At 40.4% G+C, this 17,974-nt stretch overlaps 3 protein-coding genes across 4 annotated transcripts in view; 2 read left to right on the plus strand and 1 right to left on the minus strand.

The window, feature by feature from the left end:
* Positions 1-1,490: 1,490 nt before the first annotated feature.
* Positions 1,491-4,691, minus strand: yipf6 (Yip1 domain family, member 6). Its single transcript, XM_026152830.2, has 2 exons — positions 3,396-4,691; positions 1,491-2,671 (listed from the first exon to the last, which is right to left on the minus strand). The coding sequence occupies exons 1-2, from the start codon at positions 3,732-3,734 to the stop codon at positions 2,324-2,326; spliced, it is 687 nt and encodes a 228-aa protein (XP_026008615.1). The 5' UTR covers positions 3,735-4,691; the 3' UTR covers positions 1,491-2,323.
* A 47-nt stretch (positions 4,692-4,738) lies between these two features.
* Positions 4,739-8,173, plus strand: snapc1b (small nuclear RNA activating complex, polypeptide 1b). Its single transcript, XM_026151755.2, has 10 exons — positions 4,739-5,073; positions 5,487-5,643; positions 5,727-5,867; positions 6,059-6,163; positions 6,459-6,617; positions 6,736-6,789; positions 6,943-7,005; positions 7,090-7,228; positions 7,645-7,716; positions 7,818-8,173. The coding sequence occupies exons 1-10, from the start codon at positions 4,943-4,945 to the stop codon at positions 7,853-7,855; spliced, it is 1,059 nt and encodes a 352-aa protein (XP_026007540.1). The 5' UTR covers positions 4,739-4,942; the 3' UTR covers positions 7,856-8,173.
* Positions 8,174-9,369: 1,196 nt separating this feature from the next.
* syt16 (synaptotagmin XVI) overlaps positions 9,370-17,974 on the plus strand; it is a 30,714-nt gene continuing 22,109 nt past the window's right edge. Inside the window, exon 1 of one of the 2 annotated variants that reach the window (XM_026151752.2) lies at positions 9,370-9,512. In XM_026151752.2, the coding sequence (XP_026007537.1) occupies positions 9,500-9,512 (13 nt within the window). In that variant the 5' untranslated portion in view covers positions 9,370-9,499. The remainder of the gene's footprint in view (positions 9,513-17,974) is intronic. The other variant, XM_026151751.2, reaches the window with a different exon arrangement.

Genomic DNA, 17,974 nt, shown 5'->3' on the forward strand with positions numbered 1-17,974 from the left:
GCTCTCTTACTGTCATAAGTTGCCTGCATGTTTGTAAAACCAGTTATTTTTCCTTTCGTTGTGATGGAAAATGTGTGTAGACACCTGACGTAGGAAGTCTTTTTTTGTCCGCGAGTAAAACACATGGAAGCATAAGGTAATGGTACTTTTCAAAAAATGTTCATTGTGAAACATTAACTGACATCAGGTCAGTTAAACAGTTGTTTTTTATATTTATTTTATTGATTAAAACTTAAACATAATTAACGAGGAAAAAATGAACCCACATTCCTAAAGGACAGTCCTTCGTCTACTGACTGGTCACATAAATGAAAAGGGTGAGATTGTGTTTATATAAATTTAAAGACACAATCATTGTTTTGTTTCTTATTAACTTAGTTTCAGTTACTAATTTCCTACCTTGCCCGTTCAACCCCCAAAAAAATACAGCTGCAGTACATTGTGGTCTTAAATTTTCCATTTATGACCCATCATCAATATGCTGCAACAAAACGCTTATGAATGAAGAAGCAGTTGGTCAGGTGTGTAAATCTAATACAATTCTCTCTTCTCTTTCACTGCTAGTTCTCCCACAGATGTGACTTACTTGATCCCAGCTGACCAAACCAACCCAAATACCAGCTTTCTTATTGTTGCTATTAGCTCAACCTTTAAGTTAATTTCTTTACTCAATTTTTTTTTTTACCGTTAAAAAAACAAAATCCAAATTCTAAGATCAAACAAAGTCCAACTGAAGAATTAAAAGTCAAATGGAAAAGTTAACTCCCTCCAAAATAACATAAATGTACAACTTTTCATCTAACTTTTTTACATTTGTCTCTTTATCACATCATTTAGATTAAAAATGTAACTTGGAAAATGTTTAGCCTATTATTCTTTTTTAACAGGTTATTTTTTTATTCTTCATCTCATTTCAAGGTTGGGTGAGTGAGGCCTGCGGTTCAGAGTAGAGCCACCGCTCCTCCACATCAAAATGAGCCACTTGAGGTCATTTATGGACCTGACTAGGTGAGCTGTTTATGGTACGTCCGACCAGGAGGATACCCCAGGACACACGACACGCTGAAGAGAGCAAATCTCTCAGCTAATTAGGGAGCGCCGAAGTATTCCATCGTAGGAGCTGGCAGATGGTTGGGAAGAAAGTGAGCTTGTCATCTCTCCTTAGACTTCTGCACCTGTGACCTGACCTAATCTCTATCTTAAATTTTAAATCCAGAGTACAAAATTTAAAAAACTAAATTATGATTTAAAAGTCTATTTCACATGTTGTATGAAATATCACACAGAAAATGTTAAAAATTCAGGGTTGTTGTTTCTTTTTAAGTTTGTTTGCCTGATGATTTTGAATTTGATATTTTTATTAAAGAGATAAAATCTGATTAAAAACATATTTTAAGAAAAAATTGATGAAATAATGATTCTCTACATTTCGAATGGTTATATTTTTCTCTTTTACAATTTCTTTAAATTTTTTACTTGAATTATTTGAGTCAAGTAAATTAATTATTTTATTATTTTACAACAACTTCTTTTCTATTGGCATACATGGTCTTCCACACTTATCATCATGCCTGTTTCACAGGAAATACCTGCTTACTACTAAAAAATCTAAGAGGTGGGCAGAGATTCTATCATATAGTTTCTTTATTTATAGCTGATAAACCCCTGTCTGTCACTTTTACTCAACTGTATCCTTAACTCACTGTAACTGTCAGTAATAAAGCCGGATCTGGCATTTTTATGGTTTGCTTTGTACGGTTTCAAAGAGGAAACATTGATGGAAAAAACACACAAAAAGCTCAAACCAGTCTACCTATAATCCTCCATGTCAACTCTCCACTGTCCGCTGAGACAAAACCCAACAAAATACAAAAATAAAATAAAAGAAGAAATTAGTCAAGCTGCATAATCAGATCAGCTAAATGTTGTTAAAAATTAATTCAGTGTGAAAATGTGTGCTGTCCATGTTCTTAAGACAGGAGATTTCGATCACACCCAGAGAGATCAAGAGAGAAAGAAAAATAACCATTGTAGCCCTGGTAGTCCAAACATCCATGAAGTATTTCCACATACACGTTTTTTCTTTTTACACAACATAAACACATCAGCGAGACAAACTGGAAAAATAAGAACATATTCATCAGCTTTTCCACTCTGCAGCCCAACATTCCCCACTACTCCAGAAAGAGTCCTAAATTTGGTGTCCTTCATGTCTAAATGCGGTTTCAGAATTGCTCACAGTCAGTTCAGTAGTTATTCATCTTTGTTCAAAGGCAGATTCTGTATCTGTCTACGGTTGTGGACGTTCCAAGAAAACCTTCGCCTACTGTTGCGGCGAGTATGTCAAGATCATCCACGCAATCACAAAGTAGAAGAGGAACACCGGGTACACCACCAGTGCCTTGCGGTTGGGAGGCTGGCTGTCGGCGAGGAAGGCTGTGGACGCGAAAGTCGACCAGCCGAAGGACGCCGTGACCACCGCCAGCCGCACTGCGAATACGACCCTCCCGGAGCTGATGACCAGGACAATCCTACACACTACCATGGCCACTGTAAGAGGCATGATGCAATATCCCAACACGCACAGGCTCTGGAAGAAAGAGATGGTGCCACCCAGCAGCTTGGAGTTGAGGGTGATGATGATGGAGCCAAACCACACGATGACGAAGACCTGGGAAGAACAATATGTTTTTGTTAGCAGGGAGTCAGCAGAGGCATTTACTTAAAATACAGAAAAACTGCACATTTAATCCCTGAGGTATCTCAATATATTTGAGAAGTGCGTCTCAGCTGTTCTACATAGTAAAGAAATGGTGCTGTGGTAAATGAACGCAACAATTCTTTGGGCCTAAATTGTAAGAAATAAACGTTTAAAATTACAGAAATAAATCCTGGAGCTCAATGCCCAGACTTTCCTGTAATTATAAAGTAGAATTATTTTGCTAATTCAATTCACATTTTCCAAAGACGTCCAGTGGGCTGGACTGGAGTCTTTGCTGGGCCAATTTTGGACCCTGAGCCTTATGTTTGACTCCCCTGCTCTAAGCTATTGCACTTTTGGCACAATCTTACACATGATAGGAAAAACACCGCACTTTCCCCTTTTATATGTGTTCTCCCTTCATTTTAGCCCCTGACACACGGACACTGTGATTCACCTCCTCTCAGAAGCTCTCGATCTGTAATCCTGTCATGAATAATCTACGATTTACATTTAGCTAATAATACTTTTAAGAATTTTCATGCGACACAGTGTATGTTACTGTTCGATATTAGTAGTAATGAGCAGAACTCACTAATAACTTTATAAATGTGGTTGAAACGGCTCATTAATTCATGGAGGGATACGCAGTAAAGTTTGAACTGTTGGATCCAGAGATGATGAACCCTCTAACCTCAGCGAACTGCGGTCCTCCCTGGTCCTCGTGGTCGGCCGCACCGCCCTGCAGCAGCAGAGCCAGCGTGACGCAAAGCAGCAGCGGGCCCCACAGGTCCCAGTCCCGCAGCAGAGCCGAGCTCCGCTTCGGGTAGAGGACGTGGATGAACTTGTTCCCCACCGCCCGCAGGTCCCTCATGATGGTGTCCTTAACCGGTTCGTCCAGAGTGGAGAATTCATCATCTCTTCTAGACGGGCCGACGGGCACCGAGATGTCCCCTTCCACCGGGATGTCCTCCGCGATGGAAACGTCTGACAGCCCGGCGAACGGTCTGCTGGCCTCCTCCGATGCCGCCATCTTACCTCGCTGAGAAGCTTTGTGAAAACGTCGTCAGAGCTTCTGGGAGATTAGTCAGAAAACTTCATTTAACTTATTTAAAAGAAAAAAAAGCAGACAGAGCAGCAGTTACTGGTGAGTTTAAATCCTGTTCTGTGACTTGGACTGACGGCGTATGCTCCACGTCAGCTGAGGATTGTTTACTTCCGGCAGACGCTGGATATCCGTGTGGTACGTTCAGGTTCACCTGCGTCAGTTCCACCAGCTATCGTTAAACAAAACAGTGAGGAAATTAAATTTATACGAAGAATAGATATATTTACTTCCCATTCATCCTAAAGTAAAAGAAGTAAAGTCCAAAGTCATAAAGGAGATGTACCGAATAAATGAATTCCTAAAATGAAAATGTAATCTAGATGGGAACACGTGTATAATCTGTGAAAATGAGAAGTCTGGATCACTTGTTTTTCTATTGTGAGTCGGGGAAAGCTGGAATGACATGTGTAGCTGGCTACAGTCCAGAGGGATTCGGTTACCACATTTAGCAGTCACTCTAATTAAATTTATGGATATGTATTGCAAATCTAAATTTGGAGTCTGTTATCAGTACTGTGTTGTTATTAGGGAGATATTTTATTCATAAATGTGGATATTTTAAAGCTAAACCATGTAACAAATGACTGAACAAATAAAAACTCCCGATTAAGAGTCAAAAACTTGCAAATAACACGGTTTGCTCTATTCAGTAATAGTTTCTCTATTCAATAAATTAAATTAAATTTTAAGATGACCCCACCTTTTCCAGATACAGTGCAGGATTTGTCATTTCTTCACATTTTGTGTCTATTTTTCACGTTTCACTTTTTGTTATTCTTTTTTCTTTCCTTTTTAATGCTATACTTTGTGTATATTAGTTTCTTGAATAACCATTGTTGGTGCCTTTTTGTCTGTAGCGAGGTTCATAAATAAAGTTCTTAAAAAAAATGTGACCTCCATTTTTCAAGACGGTCAGTGAAGGTGTCGTCAGCCGTCGAGGACTGGTGACGTACTAAGTGCTCGACGGTTGTTTAATCTTGTGTTTAAATTTCGGTCTCGCTAACCAAGAGACATTTTCTCGCTGCAGAAGCTTGAAAATAAACGTAAATAAAAATAAAAGTTGATGATGTCCACGACGTAAGCTCTGTGACGTTGTGTTTTCACGTTGACTCGTGTGTAGAGGCATCAGGACGATGGATTTCTGCGGGAAACAGGTGAAAGCAGACTGCGAGCAGCTCCTGAAGCGCTTCCAGCGAACACAGTCCGTCCGCTTCGAGATTTTCGCCAGAATATGGAGAGAGATGAAGTTCTCACAGATTTTCTAGTAGGTTTTCTGCTCAAAACATCCCTTTGTTTTCCAATACAGGGTTTGAGTCTTACCCAAATTCTTTTGAGGTTTTTTGTGTGTCAGAATGAGAAATATTTTCTTTAAGTTCATGTCACCCTTATTATCTTTATTATTAAAAGGCAAACATTTCACACACAAGTGTCCAATTTATAGACACACTTAATTTCCAGGAAAGCAAAGTACAGAATAATTAAGGTGAAAGGGCCATGAACAAATAATCTCAATGGTGAAAACATGGATAAACACACAGGAAACAACCGAATAAATTACATTTAAAAAATTAAACTGGAGATCATGCATCACACCACCAGCAGCAGCAGCACCACTGAGCTCTTAGACCCCTTACTGGAGAAATCCTTTCTCAGTGTTGTATGTTTCTCTCGCTGCAGTGGCACTGTGAACCACGAGAAGCGAAAATTCAGTCGTCTGATACTGGACGTGGCCTCTGTCTTCTTCCTGCCACCCTTCAGCTTCCAGATCCGAGTAGGAGGACTTTACCTCCTGTACAGCTTGTATCAGTGCCAGAATGCGTCACCCTCTGAGCAGGTCAGGACCGACAGCACATGTACTTTCTCCTTAAAGTGATCAGCAAACTTGAAATAAAGCTCTTGCTGTGTCTCTGGCTGCAGATCCGTCTGGCACTGAAAGACTGGGCGGACGTGAAGACGTTTGAGAAAGACGCTACAGTTGCTCAGCACTTCGACGTGATCTACATCCTCCAGCAGCTCATGTTCTGTAAAGCGTTCCACTTCACCGCCACACCCTCTCTGGTTAGTTTCCTGTCTAAATATTTTAAATATATTTTAATGTGGATCTATTTTATTTTATTTTCAGCTTCCATGATATTGTGCCCACAGCAACCTCAGAATTCTGCTCTCAGCTGACAGGAATTGTGGTCCATCCAAGGCTAGAAACATTACATCACTAGTTAGAGTAGATATTTCTTCTTTCCTTCCCCCAGCTCACCTACAATAAGAAGAGGAAGGTGGAAAGGTCGCCAATGCATGAGGAGTTCATGGAGCGAGTGTCCCGTCCACAGGAGCTGGTTAACATCGAGCTGCTGGAAGTAAGTCGACCCTTCCTTCCCCCTACTACCCAAACCCCACCAAATGTAGTTACATAGCAGTCAAGCTGCATCACATTTCAGGCTGCATTTCTCTGCAGAAGCATCCTATTCTCTCTGTGACGTTAAAAATACTCAACACAAAGTGATTTTAGCTGCATAGGAGGGCAGGAAAGTGAACACAGGAATGACATGGAGCATCCTTTCAGATTTCAAAATAAAAATACTGCGGTTTGTGAAAAGCGGGGTGGACATCAACAACACAACATAGCAAACAGGTATCTTTGTTGTCTTGCAGGAAATGGACAACATTCACCAGCACTATGAGAATCTGAAGGCATCCACCCTCTCTCTGACATCAGCGCAGCAAGATCCGTCCGTCAGCCTGATCCGTAAAAACCTCGTCCCTCAGCTTCGCAGCGCTGTGGTCGACTTCTACAATTGGCAGAAAAGGAAGGTCTGAAAACAGAACATATCTCCTGTTGTTACAGTTTATTTTACCATGTTATAGCTTCACTTTTTGTGTGTTTTTTCCCACCTCTGATGTGACGCTGTGTCGTGTTTTGTCCTGACAGGACAGTGTGGACGAAGAAGAGGACAGCAGTGAGGGAACATCATCCCAGCAGGAGGTGAGATAGCCATTTCAGTGTCTTACATCATGTCTCTTGCAGGTTTAGGTGATGAATCACAGGAAGTCAGAAAGCTGTTGGAGTTTTCCAAAGATGCTGTAACTTTCTCCAGAGACGCCTCTGTTGACCCGCTGTCTTTGTGTGTGTCCTCAGTGCTCCAAAAGGGCAGGGCTCCTTGCTTCCATCAAATCGAAGGCGTACGGACAAGCAGCAGAGGTTTGTGTCAGTGGATACAGTCTTTACTGATTTTTATATTTATTGTGACAATTTATTATTTTATATATGTTTTTTTCCCCTCAGGCCTCCAAGTCAAGGCGTCACCGCCAGGTGGAAGTGGATTCCACCAATTACGAGGCCAGATCCGCCCCCACGTTAGGTCGCTCCAGAATAACCAAGCCGTCACTCAAAGCCAGAACCAGTGAAAATCTCCATATTTCAGGTAATCTTCCTGTAACCACTAAAGATAAACATTTCACACCTGTCCCTGCTTTATGTGCGATCCCAGGCCCTGACCTTGACATTGACAAACTGGTTTGCATTAGACTTACCTTCAGTAAGTTGTAGGAAATTATCAGCATGCTTTAAGATGCCATATTTTAATAAATAAATAAAAAACTATTATTGCTATCACCCTTCCGTTCTTTATTGCGGATACAAGTCCTCCGAGGCACCGGTAAAATTAAACAGTGACACTGAAGTGCTAAAAACACACAGAAACAGCCTGGATTTAATCTATAAATCACTGCACATGTACACTATGCTTTATATTTTCCATCTGCTGATTATTAAAATAGAATTAGAATAGAATTTTATTACATGGAAACTCTTTATGAATGAACCCTTTGTACTTCTCAGGTGACTTGTGGACGGAAGCAATGACGACCACTAAGATCAGTCGGCTTGCACAGCTCGAGTCTGCTGGTGATGGTAAGCGTGATCAGGCTCGTTTATATTTCGTGTGTTTGCTCACTGGCCTCTGCTGTGTTTTCATTGGCTGGCTTGTGCTCTTTATGTTCTTTTTCTTGAAGATAAACCGAAACAGTACAAAAAGTTCAAGTGGTCCTGAAGAAACTGCACAACACTGGAGCTGCTGTTCAGAGCATCCACTGAAGTCTGATATGTGCTTTGCTATTGTAATAAATCATGTTGACATCTTTACCTTTTTTTTTTTATCATGCTTTTAAATGATTTTTTAATCAATTCATTGGTGGTTACATTACAGTTACAGTAAATTAATAGAAACATTGTTCATAGTAAAGCTTATCGCCATGTAGCTTTCTCTCTGAAGGAAACACCGTCTGCTGAAGCATTTTCATTCATGTGTTTATATATTTCAATATTTGATCAAATTTGATAGTTTACTATAAAAACTGATTGTTTTACAGTTGTCTGTCTCTTTCTTGTGTAACATTCCATGTGTTTGAAAATGTGGACATCTGGTTTTCAGTAGCCTGTCTTGCTATTTAGTATAACCTCAAATTTGTTTTTCATTATCTTCTTTTTGCTTGATTTGTTTTTTCCTCGCAGTGCTTATAATTTTCGGGCAAATGCCAAGATGTCAGCTGGAGGGAGGTTTGTAAATGCAATTTTAGCCTAAGCTATGTTTAGCAGCTTTAGAACTGTAAATTTACTATTTAGCACTTTGTTTTCATTTTTTTTGACATTTTTAGTGATTAATAAATTAAGTAATGGACTAATTTATAAATAATGTATGACAGATTTTTTTTAAATATGACTTTTATATGCTTGAACTATACATTTTGACAAAATGAGAGCCCAGACCTCAGCATTAGGCAGCAAACATCCAAGAAAGCTGTGGTGGAAAGTCTGCAACGAGGTCAGCTGTGGTCAAGCTTTTTAATTATTGCATGCAGGAGAGAAAAACAGACATCGACCATCACAGTTACACAGTCAGGAGAGCTCTGCCCTTGAGACGTCGCAGCTCCCTTTTCACACACAACTCTGTATCGTTTCAGTAACAATAGTTTCTTGTCCACCTGCGCTGTTGCTGGGCAGAGAGCTTCCACACTATGCTCCAGGAAGCACTTGCCTCCCTGGGAGTTTCATACAGTCAGCACAGCAGATAACATAGTTAAGCTAAGCAGGTCATATTGACACATGCATCCTTCACCTAAGAAATACAAGGCTATGCAAAGTTCTACAGTGAACTTGTAACCACTTAATCTAAATGTGAGAATAAACTAGAATTTTTCCTTCACGCGTTTTTAAAATGTCTCTGAAGAAGCCTGGAGAACTGTTCCTGAAGACTATTTAAGGAAATTCTAAGAAAGCTCGCCTAAGGAAGTTCAGGCTGTGTTGAAGATTAAAAATTGTAATATTAAATATTGACTTTCAACCTTATTAGAGCTGTACAAACTCTGCATTTTGGTGTGTTTGCACAAGAGTTTTACATAGTACTGACTGTATATGTGAAAAAATTTTGTTAACTCATAACTTACACCTATTTGGCCAATAAATGAAATAAAATAAAATAACAAGATCACAAAATATTGAGTTGTAAAACAAATAACCGATTGACTATTTAAATTATTCAAATGTCCCACAGTCAGTGAACGCCTCACCGCTCACCGCTGTGTGACTGCAGATCTGCGGGTCTGGAGGATGAGGAGCGGCGGGGATGCTTGCTGCCCCCTCTCCTCCGATGATACATCCGATTCTGCTCGTAGTCTGAAGGGAAACAGCCACAGCCATGGCCTCTGACAGTAAGTATACCCACCTCCTCACCGTGTGACTGCATCTAATGTTTTTAGTTTGCTTTTTTTTCTCCCTGTCTGCTGTTTTCAGGCTCCCCTCCTGGTTTATTTTGACTGACTGGGAGCGCCAGTACATGAAGGCCAATTTATCAATTCCTTTGATTTGCTACAGATATTTTTCATATGGAGCGAGACTGTTGCTCTTAAAGAACCTTTTCCAGTCATCGTTTAAGCGAATTTAATTAATAATGTCAATCGTTCTGCTGGGGCTTACAGCAAATTTGTGATACTCCGGAGAGTTAATAGTTGCCTCATCATGGCCACTTCAAGGACGCCTATTTTGCTCGCACAGTTGGGAATAATAGCTAATTGCACATGAAGAGCATATAATATGAGAGACATTGCAATATATATCGGTAAGGACGTTGATAGAATGTAGCGGGATGTGCTGGATGTTACACGGGGTTTCCCTTTCTTCTGCCAGTGGGTTTCCCAAAAGCAGAGCCTCCCTTTAGGCTGCTCTGTCAGTCAGGCGGCGCAGGTGGTGGGGACAATGATGGTTTGTCAGGTAGAAGTGGTTCAGAAACAGACACGGAGACGTCGTTTTGTTTCATAAATTAAAGCCAGAAACACGTGTCATATTTTACTATATTTCATTTTAATGTAAACTGTTGCATAAAAATAGTTTGCAAGTTCAAGTTGAACTGTCGAGTTACCCTGTGTCTTTCAAGCAGAGTATTAGAACTACAGAACTCCAACATGGCATATTCATTCATTCATTCAAATAGAGAGTAACTCAACAGCTGTACATATGATATCTATGCGAGGCTTGCTCTTCAACGACTTTAAAACTGTAGCCCTTTGTATGTAGAAATATTTTGCTGTCACTATTGTTAATAATAAAAATTGATTTTGAGGAAATAGATGTTGGTGAAATGCAACAAAATGCAAAAAAAGGCTTATGTGCAGGTCAGTTAAGTCTGTATCATGAGACTTCAGATGCAGCTCCAAAAAGCTGATTCTGTTCGTTTGGGTATAACGTGAATATCCTGCAGCAGTAACGCCAAATGGCCATGTTAGGTGACAGGCAAAGTGTTGTTATTTTTGTTGTAGAATTTAGTTTACTGATAACATTTTATTTAATATATTTTAGTGTGCAGTCGATTTACTTAGACAAAACAATAAAATCATGGGCACTGATGCATGCAGGAGGACATTGCAAAGCATAAGTGTGCTTCCTCACGCTCAGGCCACATTTGCAATAGGTATTGTTAGCTCTGGTATATTTCATATTTGTCAGGAGGCTTGACTACTAAAAAGATCCTTCTGTCACGATTTAGAGGACACTTACTTTGACAGAAGGAGACCAGATAGTTGCTTAAATACATGCAAGTGGAGGCTGTGTGAAAGACCACAGGCAGGTTGTCATGTTAAGATTTAGTGTCTTTTTTTTTTTAGCCTGGTGATGCTGGTGAGTAGCCGTTGTCTTAAAACCCACCCCAGGTGAGACACCGACCAAGGAATAGGCTTATTTCTGCTTAAATTGGAAGTTGTCCTACATGAGCTGCCAAAAAAACTTTCACATACAGTTTACTGTGTCAGCTGTGACTCTGAGAATGAAAAACATGTTACTGAAAACGAGAAACTCATCTGTAAGTCAAGAATTATTGGGAATCATAAAAAATCAATAGATGTGTGGAACAGCAGCCAGAGACTTTTTGAGATGGCTTATACTGGATGTTTACATCTTAACCTGTCAGTGATGCTAAGACAAGATTCAGAACAGCATCAAAGCAATGCTCAGCATGCTCCGCAAAACAGTAGGAAGCAGTTAGCCATGCACGAGAGGCTGTTTCTGGTTATTGTGGCCTAGTTACAGACTGCTTCAATGTCTTATTCATGGCTCTCTCCTCCCCGCTGTGGAGGAGGGCTCTCAATACGATCTAATGTTGCTGCTGCTGCTTCTGCTGTGTGTTGCTGTGTGTGTGTGATTAGTAGTATTAGGACATTTAAACTGCCTTGAAACCCATTTCCCCTCTTTTTTAAGAATAAAGGCCTAATGGTGGAGTTATAGTGCCCTATTAGAAAGCAGGCCCACATAGCCAGTCGCTGTTGCTTTGCCTTACAGGCTTATTGAAGTCACTAAAAATTTCTCGCAAGAGTAGAGTAGAAAGTAAACTGAAGCTACAGCAGGTATCGGCCACAGTCAAAAGTGTCCACAGGGGGGCACAAGAGTTCTTTTTTGGCTGTCCGGCAAACAGAGAAAATTTGGGTCCACTGTTCTCTCTGGTTTAATTTTGTTTGGGGGCTTTACCACCCTCTGATGGACATATCTGACTTATGATGAGCTCGGTGTTCCTCTGTGCTCAGTAGTCAGTCTTTAGCTGTCTCTGCTGCTGAGCAGGTACTGTGTGTGTGGATGATTTATTGGCGTTTGTTTGCTTGCTGCAGCTCGAATGGCTAAAACCTACGACTGATGCCCACATTAACAATGAATAATGGATGAATCCTGAACTATTTTTAATTGCTGACATGCGTCCTGCTGCATCTGAGGGCTAGCAGCACCTGTCCAGTTTAACATTGAGCTGAAAGCCTGGTTAACCTGTGCGTCATGCTGTTTAGCGTTAGTTACCATGTAGCGAAAAGGAAAAAGCTTTGTTTTTATATGTCCTATAAAACTTGTGTCTGATACCGTAGCGTACTCCTGTGGCCACTTCAAAAAACATTTTTTTAATAAGATAAGATGACATCTACACTGCATCATGGACCTCTCTTGCATTATCAGTTAATCCATTTTAAATGTGCCAAGTCATCAACAGCATCATTAATAATTTAATAATATATGAATTATGTTGCCTAATTTAATGACATTGTTTTGATTATACTGTTTACTTACAAAGCATAACAGCAAACCCTGGGAAGATGTTGCCAAGGCAGAAACTAATGGAAGTCCTAATGATTTATAAACAAAATCCAAACACTAAATATTCCACATCAACTGTTGTTTGTGCTGCCCCAGGTGGCCAAAAGTTGTTATTGCAAGTTTAGTCACAATGCCTATGTTGGGGGGGGGGGGGGGGGGCGGGGGGGGGGGCATGTTAAATGCTGCTATTGAACTTAAAAGTTGTGTTAAGAACTAAGCTTCTCATCCTCACTCACCTTCCTGATTCTAAATATAAAAGCAAATATTACAAATAAGCGGTTGTGAGCTCTGTAGTCCAGTTGTGTATTCGCTTTCTCTGCCTTCCTCCTCGTTGTTGTGCCTTGGTGGTATTCAGGAAGACACATCTGCCTCGCCCACTGGGAGACAGGAAGGCTGTGCTGATTGATGGCTCACACTGGGCACAAAGCAGCTCAGACTGAGGGATCCGGTTGCATTTACAGGAGCAGGAGGACTGAGGGATGAAGGAGAGAGTGAAGCAGTCAAGTTCTTCACTGGTCAAATTGTAGAGAAGATTAAAATTAGAGTAGAAGGAAGTGAGGAAGAGGAGAAACAGCATGGCCAGGGAAGGAGGAATCACTGAAACTCCGCCACCAGCAAAAGAAAGTAGGTTAAAAGTTGGAGAGCTTTAATTTCTCAACATTTTCCTGTGATGTATTCTGTTCATTAGGGATTTATACTCGGTATTACGGTTGGTGAACGTTACAAAGACTCCAGAGCTTGTTTTACCCTGAGACATTACCTGTTATGCCTCTAAACTGCGTGGTCAAATTATATCCCCTATATTTTCTAACTAAGTTAGAAAGGATCTTAAATAGGAACACAAATGAAGGAGTCCAGAGATTCTCAAGCTGAAACGTACAAATCAACTACGAATTATGTTAAATCGGGACAGAAGAAACAAAATACAAAAAGCTGAAGTCAGCACAGTGAAACAGACCAAATGAATCCAGGTTGTTTTTTAGCTGGTGTGAGGTGGACGGGGAGAGACAAGCTTCTTTGGCTTATCCTCACCCCATCTCCTCTCAGACCTTACCTTCTCCCAGCATGTGAGACTCACCACAACCGGTCACAGCAGATGGCCCCGCCCCTCCCTGAGCCTGGTTCTGTCAGAGGTTTCTTCCTGTTAGAAGGGAGTTTGTCCTTCCCACTGTCACCAAAGTGCTTGCTCCTAGGGGGTCATCTGATTGTTGGGCAGAGCAGGTCAGGAAGCACAAGGTAGCATGAAAAACACTGGGCAGGTGCCTTAATTAGGTGCTGAACCACTGCTGTTGCTCTGGGCCCTCTGCTGGGACAGTGGCCACTTTCTGCCTCTTTTTATTTATCTTCTATTTATTTCTTTGATGCTTGTCTTGTGTAACCTTTAAATAGTGTTGCTTTTCTTAGTGGTTTGTTAGCGGATTTGTTTAGTAGTTCGATAGACTTTGCAACAAGAAACTTAGAAAATTTCATATAGATTTTTGTTTTACATGATATAATACAATAAGTGTAGGTGCTGTTTTTCAAATAAGAAAAGAGAAATATTTATCTGTAGTAATAGCAGAGTCATTTAAAATCTCATTGCTTCCGTGTACATGTAGTTACCAGTATGGGAGTAAGAGCGAGGTGGCAAAGGCTCTTTGTAAATTAGTGTTGGTGCACAATTGAATAGATAATGTGAGCACTGCTGTTTTTTATGTTGTAAAGTTGAAGGTGTAGTTGGAAAACGGAAAATATTCAGAGATTCAATCAATATTTTCACTTCTATTTACATGCGTTTAATATACCACTTATGATCTGTATGTGGAACATGCATTTACTTCTAACTCCTAAAATCATAAATATTAAAATAGTCAGCATTTGTGCTTGAATTTTTTTAACTGTGTGGTAAAGGTTTTACACTGAGAAATGTAGCTAATCATTCAGTTTGACTCAAGCGAGCGAGTACCGATGATATAGTCAGTAGTGAAAAAATAGCAACTTCAGTCATGTAGTTGTTTATCTGTTACTGAATTACTTTGGTGTATATTAATGGCATTCAGTTAGTTCTTTATCAACATAAAAAGCCGTACAACTTATGAAAATACAGTTAAAAGTCAAACATCTGCCTTGATATTATCAGCTCCATCCGATCTTATGACTGACACCCCTAATGTAAAGATTCACAAATGTCAGCAAATTCCTTGAGTGAGATTCCTGAAACCCCTGGAGTGGACGTGAGGGAATGTACAAACGTGGTGAAAGATGTCTTTTCCCTCTGGCAACAGAAATAAACTTACCACAACAAAGAGTGGGCACTCAGGAGGGAAAAGTCCCCAAATTTCATATGTTTTTATCAGAACTGTCAGCACATATAAAACACTGGGACACAACCACACTTTAATTAACACATAATGCACCACATAAAGCCGGCCACAATGTTGGCCACTTGTGTAGGTTACGTCATAGGCTCTATAAAGATTCCCGAGCCTCCGGTGTAGCAGCAGTCCTCTGGTGTTGCCGTGGTAATGCAGCATTTTACCAGCAGATGGGAGCTCAGCACTAGTATTGTAAATCCTGGTTTCCCAGCAATGCATGAAGCATTAATAGTTTTGTTGCTAAGACATTTAAGGCTTAGAATACTTCACAGGAAGTCATATTCAAAGAAAATTTCACAGTACATCGCAATATAATCAAGTTATTCCTCAGTTAGACAAAAATACGTGCTGTTGAGGGATATCTTTGATTAAAGTTAAGGCTTTAACAGGCTTCATACAGCTCCTGTTCTTTAAAATAAGACAAGCTAGTGAGCCACGCTGATTGGAAAATGTTACCTGAGCGTTTCCTCACTGACACATCTAACCGAGACCAGCTCCTTTTAGAAGCTTTGCTGGAACAGTCATTCACCTCACAGGGATAGACTGGCTCAGCACACATGGCAGCTTCCCTGTAAATATGGCTTTGTTTTGGTTTTTGATTTTTTTTAGTATGTTTCAGATAGCTGGTGAAAAGCTGCACATGGTTAATAATTCATTGAATAATTCTTTGAATCTTTAAATCAGACAAACTAAAAAAAAACTGGCTTTACTTGAAAATATTTCTCTTATCAAAAGAAGATGTCATAAAGGGGTAAAGCTCGGTGGTGTTATCACCATCATTTAGGTTTGCTTCAGCTCAAAACAGCTACGGCAGAATATTTCAGTGAAGCTCTAGCTCATCAGTTTTGTCTCTACAAAGTATTAATGAGGGGAATTTATGATTCTCCTTCTTCTTGCAGTTAAAAATGCTCAGATTTGCTCAATACCTTATGGTGAGTGTGTTTGTGCCGTCTCCTCATTCGAGTTCACAGGAACCACGTTTGGGACCTCAGGGTTGCATGAATAGAGCATTTGCACCTGGCTCAGTGCTGCATATTCATAGACTAGTGAACCCAGAGCCCTGGCTGTTTGACTGTCTTTCTTGGAGCTCCGCTCCAAATGAAACCACTTTTGACTTGTTTTTCTTTCTTCATCATCTCTCAACCCCGAGATGTTCTTGTCCTCCCAGCCAATCAGGACAGACAGATGGCACCATGGTAACATGAGACCTTCTTACATGTGGGTGGGAAAAAACACATTCATTATACCATAATAGAGCCAATGGACTGTTTCCAAGGAAACTATGATTTTCAGGTGTGTGTGTGCGTACGTGCTCTTTACCTTGTGGTCAGTGTGTTTGACAATGAAAACATGCTGTGCCGATGTTTCTGTGTTTCTTAGGCTCCTCGTGGTTGGTGCTGGTGGCTGATTGCTTTTTGTCAGGGTGTTGAACCACAGTTCAGTGTCTCGCCCTCTATGTTCATATACATGTAATGTGATTACTTTGTTGAGGAACAGGTAGTGCACAAGACAGTTTAAAATTTGTGATGAAATTTCAGTTCCAACTTTGTTTTCTTTTATAAATTGTTGTGTATGTGTGTGTGGTGTTTCCTAATGGCAGTCTGCTAGGGACCGGGACTTTTTGCACGGCTCTCAGGCCGACTGAGCACTTTCCGTGAGCCAGACGTTACGTGAGTTAGCGTATGTGCCACTGAGCAACCTTTATTCAAAGAACTGAGCCATCCAGTATCTAGTTGTGCTTAATAAATTGACTGGACAAAGCATTAATTTTAGAGGTATTTTGTGGTGTGTATAGAATAATAAAAGAACAAGCAGGAAAAAAATGATGATAAATGTAGCCCTACTGGGATACTGAATGAAATAAAACATTAGATTGTGCATGGTGTTGCTCAATTCCAGACAGAGAAATAATCATCCTGTATTCCTCAGGCGTCTGCCTTCATTACAGTGAGAAGAGAGCATTCAGCTGTGTGTTAAAGTATTAATCTGTAGACAGAGGATAAGGAGACACACAAAGAGGCCACAAGTCTTGAAACTAATTACCCACATTAATGAGTGACCTTAGAATGAACTGAGAGAGACAGCATGTACTCCTTATGCTTTATTCATGGCTAAAAGAAGAAGAAAGGAAAAACTACAAAGCAGCATGTTTTTCCTCTTCAAGACCACTCATATCCCTGTTAATGAGTGATAGCAACGTGGCATTTGCTGCCGCTGCTGCTGTGTGACTTCTTTTTTTTTTACTTTCTTTTCGAACGCTCAGATCAAAGTGCTCTCTTCTCTCCTCTGGAGCTACTCACTTCAAAGGCGAGGCTGGAAAAATCAGCAGCTGCATATTAATCAGCGGATAAAGATTTAGCATGCACTGATGCACAAACAGTCTTTCACAACAGAGGTCTTCCGCAGATTAGCGATTGGGAATTTTTCGATTTCTCCATCTCATTACTCGGATCTGATATCTCGCTAAGATCAGCTTGTGAGAAAATAAATAAATAAAAAAAATGTGGTCTTGCCTTTTATAGGTTTGCATGTTCAACAAACTGTTTTCAGCTCTTGGTTCAATGAAGAAAATCATCTTTCACAGAGATTATTTTCCCATGCAAGTATTTTTATGTTTGAAATTCTGCCTTGTTGAGTGGCATACATGTGCGCTTGTGTGTGTGTGTGTGTGTGTGTGTGTGTGTGTGTGTGTGTGTGTGTGTGTGTGGCAGGTGTGAGGGCAGACTTTGACCAAGGGTTTCTTCCTGTCCATCTGCATGTAGACAGTGGGAGGCTCTGAGTTTCCAACACTGAGCTCAGTGTCTGACTGTCAGAGCAGCTGAGAGGGAAACTCCAATTTACAGCCACACCCGAACACACCATCCAAACATTTACCGTCACACTGTTTTCACTTCTGCATCTCTTGGGAATTAATTTATTAGAAATTCGTTACTTTTCGGGGGTAATCAATATTTGTATAATTCCATTGAAAGGAATTAGAATTCAGTTACCATAACATGTATCGTATATTATAAATAAATGAGGAGGAGCTGTCTGTTAGCTTCTCACGTTTAAAAGTAATGTAACACCGATAATGCAGTGAGGTGCGCTCTCTCGGTCGATGTCGTCACAAGCCTGTGAGTGGAGAAGTGAGTAGGTGGCGTGATGTCTTTCAAAGTGAAATTTGGACAGCGTTATAGCCAGAGCAGGAGTGT

This window comes from Astatotilapia calliptera, chromosome 19 (genome assembly GCF_964374335.1).
Source record: "Astatotilapia calliptera chromosome 19, fAstCal68.1, whole genome shotgun sequence".
In the NCBI taxonomy this organism is placed as follows: domain Eukaryota; kingdom Metazoa; phylum Chordata; class Actinopteri; order Cichliformes; family Cichlidae; genus Astatotilapia; species Astatotilapia calliptera.

What these genes read in the sequence shown, in the direction of transcription:
- yipf6 (XM_026152830.2), bottom strand. Translation starts at nt 3,734, where the DNA reads ATGGCGGCATCGGAGGAGGCCAGCAGACCGTTCGCCGGGCTGTCAGAC. An exon ending in GAGGACCGCAGTTCGCTGAG is followed by an intron (nt 2,672 to 3,395) that starts GTTAGAGGGTTC and finishes TGTTCTTCCCAG; the next exon opens with GTCTTCGTCATCGTGTGGTT.
- snapc1b (XM_026151755.2), top strand. Translation starts at nt 4,943, where the DNA reads ATGGATTTCTGCGGGAAACAGGTGAAAGCAGACTGCGAGCAGCTCCTG. An exon ending in AAGTTCTCACAGATTTTCTA is followed by an intron (nt 5,074 to 5,486) that starts GTAGGTTTTCTG and finishes CTCTCGCTGCAG; the next exon opens with TGGCACTGTGAACCACGAGA. An exon ending in TGAAAATCTCCATATTTCAG is followed by an intron (nt 7,229 to 7,644) that starts GTAATCTTCCTG and finishes TGTACTTCTCAG; the next exon opens with GTGACTTGTGGACGGAAGCA.